At 45.6% G+C, this 25,759-nt stretch overlaps 1 protein-coding gene across 1 annotated transcript in view; it reads right to left on the reverse strand.

Moving 5' to 3' along the window:
* LOC139541509 (uncharacterized) overlaps nt 1-25,759 on the reverse strand; it is a 103,447-nt gene that overhangs the window by 75,179 nt on the left and 2,509 nt on the right. The window contains exons 2-5 of the mRNA XM_071346221.1: nt 19,514-19,664; nt 19,109-19,349; nt 17,222-17,271; nt 12,150-12,227 (exon numbers count right to left, since the gene is read on the reverse strand). Coding sequence (XP_071202322.1) covers nt 12,150-12,227; nt 17,222-17,271; nt 19,109-19,176 — 196 coding nt within the window. The 5' untranslated portion in view covers nt 19,177-19,349; nt 19,514-19,664. The remainder of the gene's footprint in view (nt 1-12,149; nt 12,228-17,221; nt 17,272-19,108; nt 19,350-19,513; nt 19,665-25,759) is intronic.

A 25,759-nucleotide genomic window follows, 5' to 3' on the forward strand; every position in this document is an offset into this window, starting at 1 on the left:
TGGGTAAACCACTTCTCCAATCTTTTTGGCTCTATAACAAAGAATAAAGAACAAAAACATATACATGATCAAATACAAATCCTAGAATCAACTATTAAAGACTACCAGAACCCATTGGATTCTCCAATTACCTTGAATGAGTTACAGGACAAAATAAAAACCCTCAAACCCAAAAAGGCCTGTGGTGTTGATGGTATCCTTAATGAAATGATCAAATATACAGACAACAAATTCCAATTGGCTATACTAAAACTCTTTAACATCGTCCTTAGCTCTGGCATCTTCCCCAATATTTGGAACCAAGGACTGATCACCCCAATCCACAAAAGTGGAGACAAATTTGACCCCAATAACTACCGTGGAATATGCGTCAACAGTAACCTTGGGAAAATACTCTGCATTATCATTAACAGCAGACTCGTACATTTCCTCAATGAAAACAATGTACTGAGCAAATGTCAAATTGGCTTTTTACCAAATTACCGTACAACAGACCATGTATTCACCCTACACACCCTAATTGACAACCAAACAAACCAAAACAAAGGCAAAGTCTTCTCATGCTTTGTTGATTTCAAAAAAGCCTTCGACTCAATTTGGCATGAGGGTCTGCTATACAAATTGATGGAAAGTGGTGTTGGGGGTAAAACATACGACATTATAAAATCCATGTACACAAACAACAAGTGTGCGGTTAAAATTGGCAAAAAACACACACATTTCTTCACACAGGGTCGTGGGGTGAGACAGGGATGCAGCTTAAGCCCCACCCTCTTCAACATATATATCAACGAATTGGCGCGGGCACTAGAACAGTCTGCAGCACCCGGTCTCACCCTACTAGAATCCGAAGTCAAATGTCTACTGTTTGCTGATGATCTGGTGCTTCTGTCACCAACCAAGGAGGGCCTACAGCAGCACCTAGATCTTCTGCACAGATTCTGTCAGACCTGGGCCCTGACAGTAAATCTCAGTAAGACCAAAATAATGGTGTTCCAAAAAAGGTCCAGTCACCAGGACCACAAATTCCATCTAGACACCGTTGCCCTAGAGCACACAAAAAACTATACATACCTCGGCCTAAACATCAGCACCACAGGTAACTTCCACAAAGCTGTGAACGATCTGAGAGACAAGGCAAGAAGGGCCTTCTATGCCATCAAAAGGAACATAAATTTCAACATACCAATTAGGATCTGGCTAAAAATACTTGAATCAGTCATAGAGCCCATTGCCCTTTATGGTTGTGAGGTCTGGGGTCCGCTCACCAACCAAGATTTCACAAAATGGGACAAACACCAAATTGAGACTCTGCATGCAGAATTCTGCAAAAATATCCTCCGTGTACAACGTAGAACACCAAATAATGCATGCAGAGCAGAATTAGGCCGATACCCACTAATTATCAAAATCCAGAAAAGAGCCGTTAAATTCTACAACCACCTAAAAGGAAGCGATTCCCAAACCTTCCATAACAAAGCCATCACCTACAGAGAGATGAACCTGGAGAAGAGTCCCCTAAGCAAGCTGGTCCTAGGGCTCTGTTCACAAACACAAACACACCCCACAGAGCCCCAGGACAACAGCACAATTAGACCCAACCAAATCATGAGAAAACAAAAAGATAATTACTTGACACATTGGAAAGAATTAACAAAAAAACAGAGCAAACTAGAATGCTATTTGGCCCTAAACAGAGAGTACACAGTGGCAGAATACCTGACCACTGTGACTGACCCAAACTTAAGGAAAGCTTTGACTATGTACAGACTCAGTGAGCATAGCCTTGCTATTGAGAAAGGCCGCCGTAGGCAGACATGGCTCTCAAGAGAAGACAGGCTATGTGCACACTGCCCACAAAATGAGGTGGAAACTGAGCTGCACTTCCTAACCTCCTGCCCAATGTATGACCATATTAGAGAGACATATTTCCCTCAGATTACACAGATCCACAAGGAATTCGAAAACAAATCCAATTTTGATAAACTCCCATATCTACTGGGTGAAATTCCACAGTGTGCCATCACAGCAGCAAGATTTGTGACCTGTTGCCACAAGAAAAGGGCAACCAGTGAAGAACAAACACCACTGTAAATACAACCCATATTTATGTTTATTTATTTTAACTTGTGTGCTTTAACCATTTGTACATTGTTACAACACTGCATATATATAATATGACATTTGTAATGTCTTTATTGTTTTGAAACTTCTGTATGTGTAATGTTTACTGTTCATTTTTATTGTTTATTTGACTTTTGTATATTACCTACCTCACTTGCTTTGGCAATGTTAACACATGTTTCCCATGCCAATAAAGCCCCTTGAATTGAATTGAATTGAATTGAGAGAGAGAGAGTGTTCCGGAGTTCCAAATTAAGCAGCAACAGCTGAAAAGATGAGCTCCTACAAATATTGAATTTTACATGGTTTTTAGAGTAAAGTACATCGAAAAAAAGCAAAAGAAAACTGCAAGACTGAATAGGAGACCAAACAAGCAGCAAACAAAGAAGAAAGGCTTTTGAAAAAGTAAAAAAAATTAATAGAATTATACCGTTTTCTTAGCTAGCTAAGTTGTTTACCTGTTGCTAGGCAGTTGCTAGGGACTCTCCTGAAAGAAGCTAGCTAGCTAACAAGGAGAGAGAGAGAGAGAGAGAGGTCATGATCAGATGATCAGATGAGCTCCTGCATTTTTCAGCATTTTCTTTAAAAAAGATAGATTTAGAGTTAGTTAAACTTGGATTTTTTTGTCAGGAACACATACAGGATGCTACCCTCTACAACATAACCCTAAATTCAATTCAAAACTCAAAACCTACAACCTGATTTTGGACGGAATTACGGAATCACCTGAAAGATTCACAACCACCAAGGATTATTATGCTAAACAGCAAATTCTCTGGAAAACAACAGAAACCTGAAAACACCACCCAACCTGGAACTGACTTGATACAGCTTCAACTAGCACTGACGTGTCAAGTGAGAGGTGTCAAAGACCATTAGCCCAACAATGGCAGGAGAGTCGAATAGTCTACCCCAACCAAATGGAGAGGCCTTAGAAGCTCCCTCCTGCTGTTCAGAGGTAATTAAAATACAGTACCCTGTGAGTGTAAAGAATGATAAGGCAAGAAAAGAGCACAAAATGAAGCTCCTTATGGAAAATCAAGAGACACTTTTTGCTGACTATTACAAAAATGGGAACATCAGCAACCTTATCTTCCACACAAACCATCCCCTGGCATGGCACAGTGCTATATTAGTACACTACCCCTCTGTTAAGAGAGGGGGGGTTAACGAGGGGTGGAAACTCAGGATACTTGACAACGAGGACTCTGAGTCAGCTAACATAAATCTATATAAGTCTGGAACAGTATTGGTACAGGGCAACCCCAAACAGTTTCAGCTGGACTTTCACCTAATCAAAGAATTAGCCCAGCAGGAGAAGCTCTCCCTTGATAAAGATACCCCCACCCCAAGCGGGTCAGACCAGACCTCTTCATCATATAACCCCACAGTCGAGCAACCCTCAGCAGACAGTCAACCTCCCAGTACAGAGCACTTCTCCCTCATTGAAATGAAGGATAAATTCACCCAGCTGGAGGTAAGGCAGGTGGAGCTGGAACAGCAGGTGATTACACTCCAGTCAGCACAGACCCAGAAAACAGTCCAGCACAACAACCCCTTAACCAGACCAGGAGAGCTGGAGGTGGAGAGAGACATATCTGCACTCTGGACAGTGGTGAGACAACTTCAACAGGAGAAAGAGCAGAAGCAGGAGCAGAACAAAGCACTAGAGGAGAGGATCAGACTGCTGGAGGAGAGGGAGAGGGGGATGGAGGAGAGGATCAGACTGCTGGAGGAGAGGTTGAGGGGGATGACATGTGACAGAGAACAACCCACTAGGGAGGTGGCCATCCCCACAGAGACGCCAGCAGAACAGCCCACCTCAGCACCGGACAAAAGTCTCGACACCACAGCAGAACAGTCCACACCAGACCCTGACCATAGAGTCAACATCACAGCAGAACAGACAAAAGAAAAACCCCAAGCCCAGCAGCTCTCACCCCCTCTGAGCACCCCCCCTGTCAGCCACCCTGATAGCCCTCCTGACAACCCCCCCACACCCACTGAGAACAAACACAAGACACAGATTGTTCTCCTTATGGACTCAAATGGGAAATATATAGAAGAAAAAAAACTTTTTCCCAAACACAGTGTGTCTAAACTCTGGTGTCCAAACACCCAGCGCGCCCTAAACCTTCTGTCTGAGGACAAACTAGGCTCACCTAGCCACATAATAATACACACAGGCACAAACGACCTGAGAGCACAGCAGGAAAGGGTGGCCACAGCACTGAAGGGAGTGATTGAAAAAGCTTCTTCTACTTTCCCCAATGCACAAGTGGTTATCTCCACCCTGCTACCACGAAAAGACTTCCACCCTGCTACAATACAGCGGGTAAACGCAAGCATTTCCCGTGACTGTGCCTCAAAACCAAATGTTTTCCTGGCCCACCACTCCACCCTGGACTTGAACAGCCTCTATGACCAGGTCCACCTCTATAAGGCAGCAGTGCCCACCTTTGCCCGGACTCTAAAGGACATCGCTCTCAACGCAGCCCCAACACTTCACACAGGAGCAACAGATCAATAGACACCCCACCCAGACCAGCGAGACACCCTCCAAGACCTGCAGGACCCCCCCGTGGACCTACACATAGAGGACCCACGCCAAGAGGACTTACATCCAGACCACAGCACCCCCAGACACATCCACACCCCCACCCCAACCAATCAACACCCCCCCACATCAACCATGCCCACACCCCATTTAGGCCACCTCAGATCAGACCTATGCCACTCCTGCCCACCCCATGCACCCCACCCCCGCAAAGAGGGCATCAACATGGAAGTCACACATACGCCCAGGTAGTGAGCGGGCAAACAGGCCCAACCCCCACTCTTACACTCGCCCAAGCCAACGGCATGTACCAGATGCTCAGCAGGCTCTGCTCACACTTACTGGCCTGAGGCCAAACCACACGGCCAACAACATTGGACACTTTATGGAACAAAAAGCCTTCACTATATCATCCTGGAATATCCAAGGCCTGAGGTCGTCTGCCTTTGGCCTAAAGAGCAGGAACCCGGACTTCACCAAAGAAATCGGTAATGCAGACATTGTCATCCTGCAAGAAACCTGGTACAGAGGAGACGGACACACTGGTTGCCCTCTAGGTTACAGAGAGCTGGTAGTCCCATCCACCAAACTACCAGGTGTGAAACAGGGAAGGGACTCAGGGGAATGCTAATTTGGTATAGAGCAGACCTAACTCACTCCATTAAATTAATCAAAACAGGAACATTTTACATTTGGCTAGAAATTCAAAAGGAAATTATCTTAACAGAGAAAAATGTCCTCCTGTGTGCTACCTATATCCCCCCACTAGAATCCCCATACTTTAATAAAGACAGCTTCTCCATCCTGGAGGGGGAAATCAATCATTTCCAGGCCCAGGGACATGTATTAGTCTGTGGCGACCTAAATGCCAGAACTGGACAAGAACCTGACACCCTCAGCACACAGGGGGACAAACACCTGCCTGCAGGTGACAGCATTCCCTCCCCCACATGCCCCCCTAGGCACAACTATGACAACATAACCAACAAAAACGGGTCACAACTCCTGCAGCTCTGTCGCACGCTGGGTATGTACATAGTCAATGGTAGGCTTCGAGGGGACTCCTATGGTAGGTTCACCTATAGCTCATCTCTTGGCAGTAGCACTGTAGACTACTTTATCACTGACCTCAACCCAGAGTCTCTCAGAGCGTTCACAGTCAGCCCACTGACACCCCTATCAGACCACAGCAAAATCACAGTCTACTTGAACAGAGCAATACTCAATCATGAGGCATCAAAGCCAAAGGAACTGAGTAACATTAAGAAATGCTATAGATGGAAGGAATGCAGTTTGGAAACCTACCAAAAAACAATTAGGCAACAGCAAATTCAATCCCTTTTAGACAACTTCCTGGGTAAAATGTTCCACTGCAATAGTGAAGGTGTAAACTTGGCAGTAGAAAATCTTAACAGTATATTTGTCCTCTCAGCTTCCCTATCAAATCTAAAAATCTCAAATAGAAAACCGAAGAAAATGAACAACAATGACAAATGGTTTGATATAGAATGCAAAAATCTAAGAAATAAATTGAGAAACCTGTCCAACCAAAAACATAGAGACCCGGAAAACCTGAGTCTACGCCTTCACTATGGTGAATCACTAAAACAATACAGAAATACACTACGAAAAAAGAAGGAACAGCACGTCAGAAATCAGCTCAATGTAATTGAAGACTCCATAGACTCTAACCAATTCTGGGAAAATTGGAAAACACTAAACAAACAACAACACGAAGAATTATCTATCCAAAATGGAGATTGGTAAACCACTTCTCCAATCTTTTTGGCTCTATAACAAAGAATAAAGAGCAAAAACATATACATGATCAAATACAAATCCTAGAATCAACTATTAAAGACTACCAGAACCCACTGGATTCTCCAATTACCTTGAATGAGTTACAGGACAAAATAAAAACCCTCCAACCCAAAAAGGCCTGTGGTGTTGATGGTATCCTTAATGAAATGATCAAATATACAGACAACAAATTCCAATTGGCTATACTAAAACTCTTTAACATCGTCCTTAGCTCTGGCATCTTCCCCAATATTTGGAACCAAGGACTGATCACCCCAATCCACAAAAGTGGAGACAAATTTGACCCCAATAACTACCGTGGAATATGCATCAACAGTAACCTTGGGAAAATCCTCTGCATTATCATTAACAGCAGACTCGTACATTTCCTCAATGAAAACAATGTACTGAGCAAATGTCAAATTGGCTTTTTACTAAATTACCGTACAACAGACCATGTATTCACCCTACACACCCTAATTGACAACCAAACAAACAAAAACAAAGGCAAAGTCTTCTCATGCTTTGTTGATTTCAAAAAAGCCTTCGACTCAATTTGGCATGAGGGTCTGCTATACAAATTGATGGAAAGTGGTGTTGGGGGTAAAACATACGACATTATAAAATCCATGTACACAAACAACAAGTGTGCGGTTAAAATTGGCAAAAAACACACACATTTCTTCACACAGGGTCGTGGGGTGAGACAGGGATGCAGCTTAAGCCCCACCCTCTTCAACATATATATCAACGAATTGGCGCGGGCACTAGAACAGTCTGCAGCACCCGGTCTCACCCTACTAGAATCCGAAGTCAAATGTCTACTGTTTGCTGATGATCTGGTGCTTCTGTCACCAACCAAGGAGGGCCTACAGCAGCACCTAGATCTTCTGCACAGATTCTGTCAGACCTGGGCCCTGACAGTAAATCTCAGTAAGACCAAAATAATGGTGTTCCAAAAAAGGTCCAGTCACCAGGACCACAAATTCCATCTAGACACCGTTGCCCTAGAGCACACAAAAAACTATACATACCTCGACCTAAACATCAGCACCACAGGTAACTTCCACAAAGCTGTGAACGATCTGAGAGACAAGGCAAGAAGGGCCTTCTATGCCATCAAAAGGAACATAAATTTCAACATACCAATTAGGATCTGGCTAAAAATACTTGAATCAGTCATAGACCCCATTGCCCTTTATGGTTGTGAGGTCTGGGGTCCGCTCACCAACCAAGATTTCACAAAATGGGACAAACACCAAATTGAGACTCTGCATGCAGAATTCTGCAAAAATATCCTCCGTGTACAACGTAGAACACCAAATAATGCATGCAGAGCAGAATTAGGCCGATACCCACTAATTATCAAAATCCAGAAAAGAGCCGTTAAATTCTACAGCCACCTAAAAGGAAGCGATTCCCAAACCTTCCATAACAAAGCCATCACCTACAGAGAGATGAACCTGGAGAAGAGTCCCCTAATCAAGCTGGTCCTAGGGCTCTGCTCACAAACACAAACACACCCCACAGAGCCCCAGGACAACAGCACAATTAGACCCAACCAAATCATGAGAAAACAAAAAGATAATTACTTGACACATTGGAAAGAATTAACAAAAAAACAGAGCAAACTAGAATGCTATTTGGCCCTAAACAGAGAGTACACAGTGGCAGAATACCTGACCACTGTGACTGACCCAAACTTAAGGAAAGCTTTGACTATGTACAGACTCAGTGAGCATAGCCTTGCTATTGAGAAAGGCCGCCGTAGGCAGACATGGCTCTCAAGAGAAGACAGGCTATGTGCACACTGCCCACAAAATGAGGTGGAAACTGAGCTGCACTTCCTAACCTCCTGCCCAATGTATGACCATATTAGAGAGACATATTTCCCTCAGATTACACAGATCCACAAAGAATTTGAAAACAAATCCAATTTTGATAAACTCCCATATCTACTGGGAGAAATTCCACAGTGTGCCATCACAGCAGCAAGATTTGTGACCTGTTGCCACAAGAAAAGGGCAACCAGTGAAGAACAAACAGCATTGTAAATATAACCCATATTTATGCTTATTTATTTTAACTCGTGTGCTTTAACCATTTGTACATTGTTACAACACTGTATATATATAATATAACATTTGTAATGTCTTTATTGTTTTGAAACTTCTGTATGTGTAATGTTTACTGTTAATTTGTATTGTTTATTTCACTTTTGTATAATATCTACCTCACTTGCTTTGGCAATGTTAACACATGTTTCCCATGCCAATAAAGCCCCTTGAATTGAATTGAATTGAGAGAGAGAGAGAGAGAGAGAGAGAGAGAGAGAGAGAGAGAGAGAGAGAGAGAGAGAGAGAGAGAGAGAGAGAGAGAGAGAGAGAGAGAGAGAGAGAGAGAGAGAGAGAGAGAGAGAGAGAGAGAGAGAGAGAGAGAGAGAGAGAGAGAGAGAGAGAGAGAGAGAGAGAGAGAGAGAGAGAGAGAGAGAGAGAGAGAGAGAGAGAGAGAGAGAGAGAGAGAGAGACGCGCAACAATGAATATAGTATGAAAGAGACTGTCGTGACAGTAAATTGATGAAAATGGAGCTGTAACTCAGGGTTTCTCAAACTCGGAGCTGGGGGGGGGGGGGGGGGGGGGGGGTTGGAAAACCCTGGTGTAACTGATAACTGATAACTGATAGAATCACCTGTGTGTCTGCTGTGGCATCACTTCCTCCTGTGGATCTCCTGTAATGAAGGAAAGAGTGAGTTCTGCTCTATACTGACCTCTAGTGGAAGTTGATATGTTACTAATACAGTTTAGCATTTAAGGGCGTTGGGCCAATAAATACATATATAAATGAATTAAGTTAATAACAAATCAGAGGTCTAAGGTGAAAGAATTATACAAATATCAATGTTCCCTTCTTCACTCACCTGAACCACATGAGTCCAGAGAGACAGAGGATGAGAACCAGAACAACCACTATAATTCCTACAGCTGCAGTCAGAACTGAGGTTTGTTTCCCTATAATAAAGTTTAGAATATGATTACACAGCATGTTCTAATGAACTGAACATTATTATACAAATACAGAAAATTAATTAATACTTGTTAATACTTGGGGATTTTATAAGCCAACCTGTAGTTATATACAAAAGTGTAATAATCGAAAGTATATTTATTAAGACATATCTTGAAAAGTCCTTTTGTATTGAGGTATTAAAGATTAAACTTTACCTGCTACAATGATCTTCAGAGTTGTAGAGTTATTAGATGATATTGTATTCTCAGCCTCACAGTAGTATTCTCCTCTGTCCTCAGAGCTGATGTTAGTGATGCTGTAACTCTGTCCTGATGCTTTTGGTGAGGTTACGTTCTTCTTGTACCAGGTGTATTTGTCCACAGGTGGGTTGGCATCACTGCTGCAGGTCAGAGTCACTGAACTGCCCTCCACTATTTCACCAGAGGGACTGACTGACACTGAGGTGTTCTTTGGAGCATCTAGTAAAGCAGAATTTGTCAGAGGGTCAGGACTGTAGTATACTACCTCAAATGACGTCATGTCAAAAATAAATAATATCTAAAGTCAGAGAACTATCTAAAACTATCACTTACACAAAACATGAACAAGAATACATTTGGAGATACTTTAGGACCAGAGTGTCTACTAAACTATTCTTCAAGTGTTTGAGGTACTGAACATTCTAACTATAGACATGCATACATCTAAGACATTGTGTGTAATGTCTATGTAATGATGAATATTGATAGATAAAGCAGTAATACTCTTCTCATTGATATTAAATGATTGATACTTTCTAAGTATAATAGTAGTTTAATTCATACTCACACACTGCAGGAGAGTGAAGGTCCTCATGGTGTTCTACAGCACAGGAGTAACTGTCCACAGAATGACCCAACACTACTAGGGTATTACTAGAGTATTGTTGGGAAGTGGGCTCATCTAGACGTTGTCCGTTCTTGTACCAGATGTAGGTGGAGTTGTCAGTCAGAGTACAGGTGGTGCTACAGGTCAGTGTCTTCTGTCCCTCTGCAGCAGGAGTCACCTTCACCTGCAGACCTGAAACAATATGTATAAAACCACATACACCTCTGTGTTAAAAGGATGGTTAATTTATTTTCTCCTGTAATTCAATATTATTTACAGTTGTATCATACAGTGTAGTGTATTACCTGTGACAGTCAGAGTTGTTCCTGGGAAACTATGACCCCATTCAAAGTTGTTTGTTTTAAAAGTGAAGCGATACTCAGCTGAGTCCTCCTCTCTCAGATCTGTGATTCTCAGGGTGAAGGGACCTCTGTATTTTCCAGTGTACTCCACACGACCTGCATACCCTGGGTCTGTGGTTAGGTCTTCAGCGGTCGACTTATCACTTCTAAACCAGAATGTTGATGTGGTGTAATAATAACCAACATAAGTACAGGATATGTCCACTGTTGACCCCTTCAAGACACAGATTCTCCTCTTGGTGTAAGTCACTCTGTTGCATCTCTGACCCTGAACACCTGAAACACAGTGACATAACAAGAGGACAACTGGATTATATTCTCCGTTCTTTCTAGAAATGCTAAAAGTTCTCAAATGACAAAGTGAAACCAACACACACAGAGGTTATACCGTTTTATGTATTAAAATCACACTCACACACTGCAGGAGAGTGGAGATCCTCATGGCCTTTTACAGCACAGGAGTAACTGTCTACATAGTTACTGGAGACTGAGTCTTTGTACTGGGGGGAGGTGCTCTCATCTAGATGTTGTCCGTTCTTGTACCAGATATAGATGGGGTTGGGGTTACTCAGAGTACAGGTGGTGATACAGGTCAATGTCTTATCCTGATATCCACCAGTCACCTTCACCTGAAGACCTGGAGAAAAAACAATAGCACTGTAAATCCCTTCATCACTGACTTATCACTCTAATACAAAGATGGAAGAAATCCTATGTTATACAGACTATTATACACACACACCACAACAATTGTCCAGAACTAATTGGAACTCAAAATAAAAGCTATTTTTTACTGTACCTGTGACAGACAAAGTCACTCCAAGTTGGCCAGGACTGCCAGTATATGTCCCTCCTTCCTGATCTGTTAGTAATCTGAACCAGTACGTAGCTGAGTCTCTCTCTCTCAGGTCTGTGATTCTCAGGGTGCAGTCTTTCTTCTTATCCCCATGATACTCCAGACGACCTGCATACTCTGGGTCCTGACCTAGATATTCAGGTTCTACACCAGTCCCCCATTCAGTGAACCAGAGGGTTTTTGTGACTGTACCACTGGGATATGTGTAAGAGCAGGACAGATCAACTGTTGACCCCCTCAAGGCACAGATACTCTGATTGGTGGATGTAACACTCCAGCCATCCTGACCCAGTACCACTGAAACACACAGTCACACAACACAAGGGTATCACAATTAAGCCAAAATGGCTCACAATAACAGAAGGTTGTGTCCACATTTTGTTGCCATAGTTGCTGAGTTGAGTGTGAATGGAAACCACAGATAAGCATCTCTCAATGAGGAGTGAAAGACAACTATATAAAGTGAAGTAGATACGACAAACAGAACAACATAATAACATTACGACTCTTAACCTTTTAGACATGTTTGTACATTGAAACACAGGGCAACTTAAACAGTTGTGAAAGGGACCATACCTGCCACAGACCAGAGAAATACCACCAACACACTTCCTGCTGTTCTCAAAGCCATTGTTGCATCTCCCACCCTGCAGTCTTAGAAACATAAACAACAACTCACTCTATAGCTGGTGAATAACTCCATACATCATCATCATTATATCAACAACAACATCAACCACTTATTGAACAGATGTGTGCTACTATAAACACATATTCTATATTGATTGTTGTGAAGCTGTTTTATTCTCAGAACCCCAAATATAGGAGGATAAATGTTCAAGCCTCTACAGTCCATCAAGCTGTACAGCAGCCTAAAGAATGACCATCAGGTTCAATGATAGCTCCTATCCCCAAGCTGTGAGGATAAACAGGAAGTAACACACACACACACACACACACACACACACACACACACACACACACACACACACACACACACACACACACACACACACACACACACACACACACACACACACACACACACTCTCACACACACACACACACACACACCATCTGTGGTGAAGGCCAATAAGGCCCATGGAGTCTGTATCAAATTCTAGAGAGCTGGTTGTTATGGATGTAGAAAAGTTAAAACACACATCCTACACAGTATAGATGTCAACCCTACTCCCTATCAGTCTGGTCCTGAAGGGCCCTCAGATAAATTCACTGTGTCACACACACACTCATCCACGCCGGGGGAGACACTTTATGAATACTGACCCTGATGTAACAACCAAAACACAGCTCAAAACATAACAAGAAGTAAAATGATAGCATATGTATATGACTAATGATTAAAAACAAATAACCACAAACTATATTTGAAGATATTGTCAAGTGTACTTGCAGAGTGAAGTAAAGGGGAGAGGTGAAAACAAGAAGTAAGTGTTGACACATTATAAAGACGTCAGAACACATGTAGCTGAATCAGAACTGTCCTTTTCCTTCCTCTTTAAGACATTAACATGCATCATGACCAGACCAGTACGTCAGAAAAGGGCTGTGTCTGTATTTCAACAGACATTGTTAAAAAGACTGCAGCTCACACACTTTCCAGCTCACACTCTCAAACACATTGATCCCCTGAACGCATCTCACTCTCCAGATCCCAATCACCTGAATTCTGATCACCTGTTCACAAACCTATATGTCATTATCACACACTATTTAGTACAGTTCGTTGCACCCCGTCATTGTGAGGTATTGTTTGTTTTGTGACACACTTCTTTCCCGTATTTAGTCCTCCTGTGTATGATAGTTATTGCCTTCCTCACTAACGACGCCTTTTGCCTTTTCCATGCATGTAACTTAGCCTATCGGATGTCCTGTTATCAACCTCTTGCTGTTCTCCCAGACTACGTTAGCCTTTTCCCTGCCTGTACTGTTGCCTTTTAGTCTGGTTGTTCTAGGTGATGTGATGTTCTCTGGTGTTGGTCTGGGTGTTCTAGGTGATCTGATGTTCTCTGGTGTTGGTCTGGGTGCCTTTTTGGACCCCCTGTTTCTGACCTTCTGCCTGCCCCTGGACCCAGCTTCCTGCCTCCTCCTGTGGTCCTTTAAAGAAACACCTGCTGCGCCTTGCGCTTGAAACCAGCTCTCTGTCTCCCATCGTGTTCGTTACACATGTAAAAAATGTGTTGACTATACTATTTATAACATTAACAATTTATTGTTTTGCCTTGCCCTTCTGAGTTCTGTATATACAGGTCAAAGTTCCATGATGTCATTCAATTAGAACCCATTCCATTTAAAACCCATGTCCATCACTCCTCATCAGCTGCATCAAAGTGCTACTGAAGGTTCCAGTGTTCTAGACTAGAGCTCCACCTACTGGCATCTCAACATTACTGCACCATCCTAATAATAATGTCCTCAATAATGTTGGATTAATAACAACAAAACAAACGGGAAATTAATGGGATAGAATTGTGAAACGCAACACTGGCTACTTGACAAAGTCACATTTAATCACACAACCACTGATGTCTGTAGTATTACAACATGCCACTATCATATTATGTTACACTGTTGACCCTTGTGTACAGTACTGGTAGTAGCATTAGTTAGCAGAGGAATCAGTATCATCATCACCATAGCCTGCTGTATTGACTCCTGCTGTCCATATACTGTATAGTCTAATGTAGCCTGTTATCCATATATAGTCTAATGTAGCCTGTTATCTATATATAGTCTAATGTAGCCTGTTATCCATATATAGTCTAATGTAGCCTGTTATCCATATATAGTCTAATGTAGCCTGTTATCTATATATAGTCTAATGTAGCCTGTTATCCATATATAGTTTAATGTAGCCTGTTGTCCATATATAGTCTAATGTAGCCTGTTATCCATATATAGTCTAATGTAGCCTGTTGTCCATATATAGTCTAATGTAGCCTGTTATCTATATATAGTCTAATGTAGCCTGTTATCCATATATAGTATAATGTAGCCTGTTATCCATATATAGTTTAATGTAGCCTGTTATCCATATGTAGTCTAATGTAGCCTGTTATCCATATATAGTGTAATGTAGCCTGTTATCCATATATAGTCTAATGTAGCCTGTTATCCATATATAGTCTAATGTAGCCTGTTATCTATACATATTCTTATGTAGCCTGTTATCCATATATAGTCTAATGTAGCCTGTTGTCCATATATAGTCTAATGTAGCCTGTTATCTATATATAGTCTAATGTAGCCTGTTATCTATATATAGTCTAATGTAGCCTGTTATCCATATATAGTATAATGTAGCCTGTTCTCCATATATAGTCTAGTGTAGCCTGTTATCCATATATAGTATAATGTAGCCTGTTATCCATATATAGTATAATGTAACCTGTTATCCATATATAGTCTGTTATCCATATATAGTTTAATGTTGTGGCGTCTTCTGCACAGAGCCTTCACCGTGCGCTGCCACTTTAAGAGCTCATCAGCAGTCAGGAAGGAGGAAATAAAGCTCTTCTGGCTCTCTGTGTGGAGCTGTTGGTTGGTGCACAGTGTGTGCAACTCTGCAGAAGGCTTGTTTATTTTCAGCGTGCTTAGTTGTAAAGTGTTAAGTCGATCGCCGTTGTTACCTCTCTAGGTCGTGGTTTTAAAATGCTTGTTTTTCCAGATGTTGAAGTTAGGTTCACTTTAGGTTCTGAATGAAAGATGAAAAGACGTGATTTATGTACGTCTGTGTTTGGGCCAAATGAAAGCTGGTCCAGACCGGGGAAAATCTCAACCAAACACCGACGTCTATGATTGGTTCAGATTTGGACCTGACCAGACCAAAAACCAACGTCTGTGAACGTGGAAATGAAGCCCGGTCCGGAATGCTCCAAAAAAACATCCAAAAGGTGTCAGTGTTGGACGGTGCTTAATGAGGTATAGCCTACAGTGTTGTCTGAAATGTATTTTTAGGAATGCCCATCTATGTTGTAAGCCTACCATTTGTAAAACACCAAAGAAGACTGCCAGTTCGGACATGACCAAAAAAGATGTCCAAAAGATGTCGGCCTGTGCTTACGGGGGTGTTTTCTACCATGTCGGCCCACAATGGAATTTTATGAATGACCGTCCATTTGGTAGGTCCACCGTTTGTAAAACAGGCCGTTTCATCAACTTAATTAGTCCTGATTCCTGTGACTAATCAATTTGGCTAATTAACCTCTTAATATCAGCTACCCAACTTTATCAGGAGGAGTTATCCTGAGCCTATTTGCAATGTGTTTACACAGCGGCAAATACAGAAATATGATTTTTCTCTCACTATGATCAGCTTAGTAAAACACTGAAGGATACAAACTTGAAACCACTGATCATGACAATTTAGCCCACGGGATGAATCTCCTGGACAGCAGTGACTAGCCTGGTTTTCCAGACCATATTGTCTATTTTACTTTGACCTGTCCTGTTTTTAGAATATGTTTTCTGTGTTGTTGGATGTGGGTCTTGGTCAGTTTAGCTCAGAAAATGCTGCCCTCGTCAATCTGCCGCCATAGGCCTAATCCTATGCAGGCCGGCCTTGTGTTTCATGTTAATATTACTGCTAAACACAACCCACCGTCACTGTGTCTCATGTTAATACTACTCCTAAACACAACCCACCATCACTGTGTCTCATGTTAATACTACTGCTAAACACAACCCACCATCACTGTCTCATGTTAATACTACTCCTAAACACAACCCACCATCACTGTGTCTCATGTTAATACTACTCCTAAACACAACCCACCATCACTGTGTCTCATGTTAATACTACTCCTAAACACAACCCACCATCACTGTGTCATGTTAATACTACTCCTAAACACAACCCACCATCACTGTGTCTAATGTTAATACTACTCCTAAACACAACCCACCATCACTGTCTCATGTTAATACTACTCCTAAACACAACCCACCATCACTGTGTCTCATGTTAATACTACTCCTAAAGCTCTTTCGAAGCATCAACTCAATCACTCTTACTCTTACTGTCACTCTGTTGCTCTGAGAGCTCTTAAAATAGCATGCTAAAGTCGTCATGTGAAACAACATGTACAATGTACTTTGCGTCTTTTGTTGCACACAATATAGCTCAGTATTTGTCATGGGTGCCAATGATTTTGGTCGTGACTGTATATCTAACAATCAGATTAATATGTCGAAATACATGTATACACGCACGCGCACGTGCACACACGCACACACGCACACACACACACACACACACACACACACACACACACACACACACACACACACACACACACACACACACATTTATACTTGACCCTGTTATACTTTGACAGTGAACATGACCCTATTGAATGGAGATCTGGGTATTACTGGTGAAACAACAGTCCAGGGTCAGTATTCACAAAGTGTATCAGAGTAGGAGAGCTGATCTGGGATCAGTTTAGCCTTTTAGATCATAATTATACGGAACGTCTGAGACACTTTATGAATACAGGCCCTGATGTAACAACCAAAACACAGTTCAAAATAAACCAACAAGAACAAAGATACAGTAAGTCATGTGATGTTCGGCTAAAAACATCAAAACTAAAACTATATAACAAGATATTGTCCAGTGTACTTACAGAGTGAAGTGAAGGGGAGAGGTCTTGAACAGTTAGTCAACGTACTGTCACTGCGTGGAAACAAGAAGTAGTCTACTGTAAGTATTAGTAGAAGCAGGCGTAGCCTAAGTGTGAGTTCTGTGGTTGACACATTTTAAAAGTAGTCTAGTCAGGGCATTAACATGCAGTAAGAGCATGTCACATAAGGGATGTTACTCTATCTAAATAGAAAATGGTCTAAAGTCAGCATACTGTAGTTACATTTCTTAATTTGAGGAGTGGGCCTACATGTTTAACAAGAGACAAAATGTGACCGATTCCCATCGCTCTTCAGCAGCTGCATCAAAGTGGTACTGAAGGTTCCAGAACAGATGAAAGGGGAGTATCATTGGTACCAGTGTTCTAGACTAGAGCTCTCCCTACTGACATCTCAACATTACTGCAGCTTCCAGGCTTCATATGTCCCCACTAGTCCGATGAAAATCTACAAAATAGAAGGTAGAAAATGTTTTAAAAAATAAATTTAGAATAAACCAGGCACACACATAAAAGTACTGTTATTGGGACTTATGTTGAACTGGCGTTTGAATTGAGTGAACAAGTGATCTCAACTAGCTTGTTAGCTACATGAAGCTGCTGTTATTCAGTGATAAACAAGTATTTTTGTGCATCACACAGCTACTCTGAATGGACTGGATTGTGAACAATCAGCTGCCGCTGAATTACAGCAATACCCCACAGTTAGCTTGTGAGCTAGCTAGTTACCTAACTTTGAGCTATCAACATTAGCTAGCTAGAAACAACAGACAACAGTGAGCTGTCATTATGCCAAGGCCAAGGCAAGCTGCTCTGAGTTTCCAGTGTGTGCTTGTGTGAAAGAGATGTGTTCAGCTCACTGATCTTCAGAACAACGGACCCAAAGTGAACCCTGACATGCATATAACTAAGTCTGTCTATCTGTCTGGGATTATTGTGTCCTATTGTGTCTGACTGATGCGTGTTTTTTTTAAATGACAATGAATAATCTTTCATGTAATTATTTATTGCTGCTTTGTTATTGTTATTTTATTGTGTGATTTATTTGTATTTTTTTTGCATTTTTATAATTTAAATAATCAAATATTTTCTTACATAAAAACAACTGCATTGTTGCTTAAGGGCTTGTAAGTAACCATTTCACAGTATGGTCTACACCTGTTGTATTCGGCGCATGTGACTAATACAATTTGATTTGTGTGTTTAGGTGCTGGACATTGTTCCCTCTGACACTGGGTTTCTGAACCTCTAAAAGTCTGAGCCGTTTCGGGGGTTCTACTAGCTGACATATGGAATTGTTTTAAGGTGGTCATAGCATGGATCATTTAGCTATTTGATTTTGAATTATAGTACCCCTGAATTATAGTACCCTTTTAGGTTAAAAAGGAGAAGGACTAATGTTTGTGAGAGCAGGCAGGTGACTGCAATATAGTCTGCCTGGAACATGCCCCATATTCAAATGTAATTCAATTAAATAATAGCAATTATTTATCCCCTGTTGGGGCAATTACTAGGCACCCTATGGCATCAGGCTGGCAGTGAGTCTCACAGTGACATCACAAGGGGTCACATGTCCAGTCACATGACCATTCATACATACACAGTAAAACATATGATAACAACAGATGTCAGCCCCCTTAGTGTCTACAACATGGTCATCACAGAGGAGGTTCACTGGGCAAATATCCCTTCAAGGTTCTAATGATGATGTAATTTCCATGTTTCACAGCTCAGGGAGAGGGAGAGGGGGAAGGAAATCAGAGGTGCACTCCTCTTCACTTTGATTGACACTTCACACACTCATTCTATATGTCTAGTGTTCTGTCTGGGATCTGTGGTCTGTGCCAGAGGACTACAAATGGGGTGACACACCTCCAAGCCTCCTGTTCCCTTTTAAAGTAGGGACACAGTCCCTCATCCTTTTCCTTCATCTTCATCATTCGCCTCCCTCTCCACTATCCAGTCACTGCGTGGTGGTCAGGGTTGCCATGGTTTCCTGTCTCTTCCTCTCTGGTCAGGCTTGTGTTTGAAGCAACACTTGTCACCATAGAAACAGCCGGTGGTCCTCCAGAAGAAACACTCGTCACCATTGATGGGAGCCATCCTCCTGGTCCTGGGAGAGAGAGAGAAAAACAGTATGAAAACACAAACACCTGCACCTGTGCTCCTGCTTCCTCCTTCCATCACTTTGTACATTTCAAAAGTTTATATGAGTTGATTGGTAACACTTTAGAAAAACTCATAATGATGTTTTGAATGACAGACGGATGTCCTTACCCTGTGGAGGCGTACTGGGAGGCTGAGGAGGTGTTGAGGCCTATAGGGTTGGTCCTCTGAGGAGAGGGAGGGGTTCTCTGCATCCAGCGGTCTGGGTACCTGATCACCAGCCTGGTGCTCTCCAGCTCCACCCCCTGAACAGGAGGACAAACTGCAAGCGCAGTCCAAATACATACAATTGAACCAAAAGCATAGTCCCAAAAGTACAATGAAACGAATAACATTGCATTTTATTTTATAACCACCAGAAAGGAGTTGAATCGTTGTACTTTTCTCTCTGTGTTGGACAATGATGATACTATTTATGTGCAAGACTCAAGCTCTCCACTGAAGGCTCTTGACTCTGTGTATCATACAGAGACGTCTAACTCACCATTGTGATCTCTACAGTGCTGTCAGGTGGACATCAGTAGCAACACGCAGGCTCAAACCCTGGTACATTCTTATTCAGAAGACCATTTAATAAGGAAAACTGCCATTATATATATCCTCTCTTCTAGCAGGAAATGAGAACACATACAAACTCACATCTCAATCTTGTTTAATGCTAACACTACCCAAAATTTGAATCAAACATGTGAAAAAGTCCTTTCATTATTCAGCACCTTGATCTTGGAATGTCTTTCCTTGGAGGAGTTCAAAGGTTAAATAGATGAACAGGTTATTGAGACATGTAGCTGTTTCTAGTTGTCAGTCCATGTCACTAGTTTGCATTGCCTTTTTTTAAGCCCCCGTTCCCACAGGAGACCTTTTGCATCTTGCCAGGCCGCCATTGTAAATGAGAATTTGTTCTTAAATGACTTGTCTGGTTAAATAAAGATTAAATAAAGATTATCCTAAAAGTGCAATGGAACCAATAGCATAGTCCTAAAAGTACAATAGAACCAATCACGTAGTCCTAAGCGTACAATGGAACCAATGGCATAGTCCCAAAAGTACAATCGAAGCAATAGCATGGTCCCAAGAGTACAAACCCCTTAAGTTCAAGCTAAAAAAATTCAAGCACATCTCACATAGTTAAATGCATATGACAGCATTATGTTTCATCCCACCTCTCACCTTTAGCCTCTCCAAGGTGCAAGTGGACATGTTGGGATTCTTGAAGTTGACAAAGGTACATAATCTCTCTTGTAGAACTCTGATACTCTCTCTTTCCCCACACCAACAGTACACAACCTAGATCTAGAATGTAGAACTCTGATACTCTCTCTTTCCCCACACCTACAGTACATAACCTCGATCTAGAATGTAGAACTCTGATACTCTCTATCTCCCCTCACCTACAGCACAGAATATAGAAGGAGGAGAGGAAGGGAGGAAATTGTCCACAGTCAGAGGAGAGGTCCACCATTGGAGTCCTGAGGGGAGGAGAGGTCCACCACTGGAGTCCGGAGGGGAGGAGAGGTCCACCACCGGAGTCCATAGGGGAGGAGAGGTCCACCACTGGAGTCCATAGGGGAGGAGAGATCCACCATTGGAGTCCTGAGGGGAAGAGAGGTCCACCACTGGAGTCCTGAGGGGAGGAGAGGTCCACCACCGGAGTCCTGGGGGGAGGAGAGGTCCACCCCTGGAGTTCATAGGGGAGGAGAGGTCCATCACTGGAGTTCATAGGGAAGGAGAGGTCCACCACTGGAGTCCTGGGGGGAGGAGAGGTCCACCACTGGAGCTCATAGGGGAGGAGAGGTCCACCACTGGAGTTCATAGGGGAGGAGAGGTCCACCACTGGAGTCCTGAGAGGAGGAGAGGTCCACCACTGGAGTCCTGAGAGGAGGAGAGGTCCACCACTGGAGTCCTAATGGGAGGAGAGATCCACCACTGGAGTCCTGAGAGGAGGAGAGGTCCACCACTGGAGACCTGAGAGGTGGAGAGGTCCACCACTGGAGTCCTGAGAGGGAGGAGAGGTCCACCACTGGAGTCCTGAGGGGAGGAGAGGTCCAACACTGGAGTCCTGAGGGGAGGAGAGGTCCACCACTGGAGTCCTGAGGGGAGGAGAGGTCCACCACTGGAGTCCAGAGGGGAGGAGAGGTCCACCACTGGAGTCCATAGGGGAGGAGAGGTCCACCACTGGAGTCCATAGGGGAGGAGCGGTCCAACACTGGAGCACATAGGGGAGGAGAGGTCCAACACTGGAGTCCTAATGGGAGGAGAGGTCCAACACTGGAATCCTGAGGGGAGGAGAGGTCCAACACTGGAGTCCTGAGGGGAGGAGAGGTCCACCACTGGAGTCCTGAGGGGAGGAGCGGTCCAACACTGGAGCACATAGGGGAGGAGAGGTCCAACACTGGAGTCCTAATGGGAGGAGAGGTCCAACACTGGAATCCTGAGGGGAGGAGAGGTCCAACACTGGAGTCCTGAGGGGAGGAGAGGTCCACCACTGGAGTCCTGAGGGGAGGAGAGGTCCACCATCGGAGTCCTGAGGGGAGGAGAGGTCCATCACTGGAGTCCTGAGGGGAGGAGAGGTCCACCACTGGAGTCCATAGTGGAGAAGAGATCCACCATTGGAGTCCTGAGGGGAGGAGAGGTCCACCACTGGAGTCCTGAGGGGAGGAGAGGTCCACCACTGGAGTCCTGGGGGGAGGAGAGGTCCACCACTGGAGATCATAGGGGAGGAGAGGTCCATCACTTGAGTTCATAGGGGAGGAGAGGTCCACCACTGGAGTCCTGGGGGGAGGAGAGGTCCGCCACTGGAGTTCATAGGGGAGGAGAGGTCCACCACTGGAGTTCATAGGGGAGGAGAGGTCCACCACTGGAGACCTGAGAGGAGGAGAGGTCCACCACTGGAGTTCATAGGGGAGGAGAGGTCCACCACTGGAGTTCATAGGGGAGGAGAGGTCCACCACTGGAGACCTGAGAGGAGGAGAGGTCCATCACTGGAGTCCTGAGAGGAGGAGAGGTCCACCACTGGAGTCCTAATGGGAGGAGAGATCCACCACTGGAGTCCTGAGAGGAGGAGAGGTCCACCACTGGAGACCTGAGAGGTGGAGAGATCCACCACTGGAGTCCTGAGAGGGAGGAGAGGTCCATCACTGGAGTCCTGAGGGGAGGAGAGGTCCATCACTGGAGTCCTGAGGGGAGGAGAGGTCCACCACTGGAGTCCATAGGGGAGGAGAGGTCCACCATTGGAGTCCTGAGGGGAGGAGTGGTCCATCACTGGAGTCCTGAGGGGAGGAGAGTTCCACCACTGGAGTCCTGGGGGGAGGAGAGGTCCACCACTGGAGACCTGAGAGGAGGAGAGGTCCACCACTGGAGTCCTGAGGGGAGGAGAGGTCCACCACTGGAGAACTGAGAGGAGGAGAGGTCCACAACTGGAGTCCATAGGGGAGGAGAGGTCCACCACTGGAGAACTGAGAGGAGGAGAGGTCCACCACTGGAGTCCGGAGGGGAGGAGAGGTCCACCACCGGAGTCCATAGGGGAGGAGAGGTCCACCACTGGAGTCCATAGGGGAGGAGAGATCCACCATTGGAGTCCTGAGGGGAAGAGAGGTCCACCACTGGAGTCCTGAGGGGAGGAGAGGTCCACCACTGGAGTCCTGGGGGGAGGAGAGGTCCACCCCTGGAGTTCATAGGGGAGGAGAGGTCCATCACTGGAGTTCATAGGGAAGGAGAGGTCCACCACTGGAGTCCTGGGGGGAGGAGAGCTCCACCACTGGAGCTCATAGGGGAGGAGAGGTCCACCACTGGAGTTCATAGGGGAGGAGAGGTCCACCACTGGAGACCTGAGAGGAGGAGAGGTCCACCACTGGAGTCCTGAGAGGAGGAGAGGTCCACCACTGGAGTCCTAATGGGAGGAGAGATCCACCACTGGAGTCCTGAGAGGAGGAGAGGTCCACCACTGGAGACCTGAGAGGTGGAGAGGTCCACCACTGGAGTCCTGAGAGGGAGGAGAGGTCCACCACTGGAGTCCTGAGGGGAGGAGAGGTCCACCACTGGAGTCCTGAGGGGAGGAGAGGTCCACCACTGGAGTCCTGAGGGGAGGAGAGGTCCACCACTGGAGTCCATAGGGGAGGAGAGGTCCACCACTGGAGTCCATAGGGGAGGAGAGGTCCACCACTGGAGTCCATAGGGGAGGAGAGGTCCACCACTGGAGTCCATAGGGGAGGAGCGGTCCAACACTGGAGCACATAGGGGAGGAGAGGTCCAACACTGGAGTCCTAATGGGAGGAGAGGTCCAACACTGGAATCCTGAGGGGAGGAGAGGTCCAACACTGGAGTCCTGAGGGGAGGAGAGGTCCACCACTGGAGTCCTGAGGGGAGGAGCGGTCCAACACTGGAGCACATAGGGGAGGAGAGGTCCAACACTGGAGTCCTAATGGGAGGAGAGGTCCAACACTGGAATCCTGAGGGGAGGAGAGGTCCAACACTGGAGTCCTGAGGGGAGGAGAGGTCCACCACTGGAGTCCTGAGGGGAGGAGAGGTCCACCATCGGAGTCCTGAGGGGAGGAGAGGTCCATCACTGGAGTCCTGAGGGGAGGAGAGGCCACCACTGGAGTCCATAGTGGAGAAGAGATCCACCATTGGAGTCCTGAGGGGAGGAGAGGTCCACCACTGGAGTCCTGAGGGGAGGAGAGGTCCACCACTGGAGTCCTGGGGGGAGGAGAGGTCCACCACTGGAGATCATAGGGGAGGAGAGGTCCATCACTTGAGTTCATAGGGGAGGAGAGGTCCACCGCTGGAGTCCTGGGGGGAGGAGAGGTCCGCCACTGGAGTTCATAGGGGAGGAGAGGTCCACCACTGGAGTTCATAGGGGAGGAGAGGTCCACCACTGGAGTCCTGAGAGGGAGGAGAGGTCCATCACTGGAGTCCTGAGGGGAGGAGAGGTCCATCACTTGAGTTCATAGGGGAGGAGAGGTCCACCACTGGAGTCCTGGGGGGAGGAGAGGTCCGCCACTGGAGTTCATAGGGGAGGAGAGGTCCACCACTGGAGTTCATAGGGGAGGAGAGGTCCACCACTGGAGACCTGAGAGGAGGAGAGGTCCACCACTGGAGTCCTGAGAGAAGGAGAGGTCCACCACTGGAGTCCTAATGGGAGGAGAGATCCACCACTGGAGTCCTGAGAGGAGGAGAGGTCCACCACTGGAGACCTGAGAGGTGGAGAGGTCCACCACTGGAGTCCTGAGAGGGAGGAGAGGTCCACCACTGGAGTCCTGAGGGGAGGAGAGGTCCAACACTGGAGTCCTGAGGGGAGGAGAGGTCCACCACTGGAGTCCTGAGGGGAGGAGAGGTCCACCACTGGAGTCCATAGGGGAGGAGAGGTCCACCACTGGAGTCCATAGGGGAGGAGAGGTCCACCACTGGAGTCCATAGGGGAGGAGCGGTCCAACACTGGAGCACATAGGGGAGGAGAGGTCCACCACTGGAGTCCTAATGGGAGGAGAGATCCACCACTGGAGTCCTGAGAGGAGGAGAGGTCCACCACTGGAGTCCTGAGAGGGAGGAGAGGTCCATCACTGGAGTCCTGAGGGGAGGAGAGGTCCATCACTGGAGTCCTGAGGGGAGGAGAGGTCCACCACTGGAGTCCATAGGGGAGGAGAGGTCCACCATTGGAGTCCTGAGGGGAGGAGTGGTCCATCACTGGAGTCCTGAGGGGAGGAGAGTTCCACCACTGGAGTCCTGGGGGGAGGAGAGGTCCACCACTGGAGACCTGAGAGGAGGAGAGGTCCACCACTGGAGTCCTGAGGGGAGGAGAGGTCCACCACTGGAGAACTGAGAGGAGGAGAGGTCCACAACTGGAGTCCATAGGGGAGGAGAGGTCCACCACTGGAGAACTGAGAGGAGGAGAGGTCCACCACTGGAGTCCATAGGGGAGGAGAGGTCCAACACTGGAGTCCTGAGGGGAGGAGAGGTCCAACACTGGAGTCCTAATGGGAGGAGAGGTCCACCACTGGAATCCTGAGGGGAGGAGAGGTCCAACACTGGAGTCCCGAGGGGAGGAGAGGTCCAACACTGGAGTCCATAGGGGAGGAGAGGTCCACCACTGGAGTCCAGACAGGAGGAGAGGTCCACCACTGGAGTCCTGAGGGGAGGAGAGGTCCACCACTGGAGTCCTGGGGGGAGGAGAGGTCCACCACTGGAGACCTGAGAGGAGGAGAGGTCCGCCACTGGAGTCCTGAGGGGAGGAGAGGTCCACCACTGGAGTCCTGGGGGGAGGAGAGGTCCACCACTGGAGACCTGAGAGGAGGAGAGGTCCGCCACTGGAGTCCTGAGGGGAGGAGAGATCCACCACTGGAGAACTGAGAGGAGGAGAGG

The sequence above is a fragment of the Salvelinus alpinus genome, chromosome 2, assembly GCF_045679555.1.
Source record: "Salvelinus alpinus chromosome 2, SLU_Salpinus.1, whole genome shotgun sequence".
Taxonomy (NCBI): domain Eukaryota; kingdom Metazoa; phylum Chordata; class Actinopteri; order Salmoniformes; family Salmonidae; genus Salvelinus; species Salvelinus alpinus.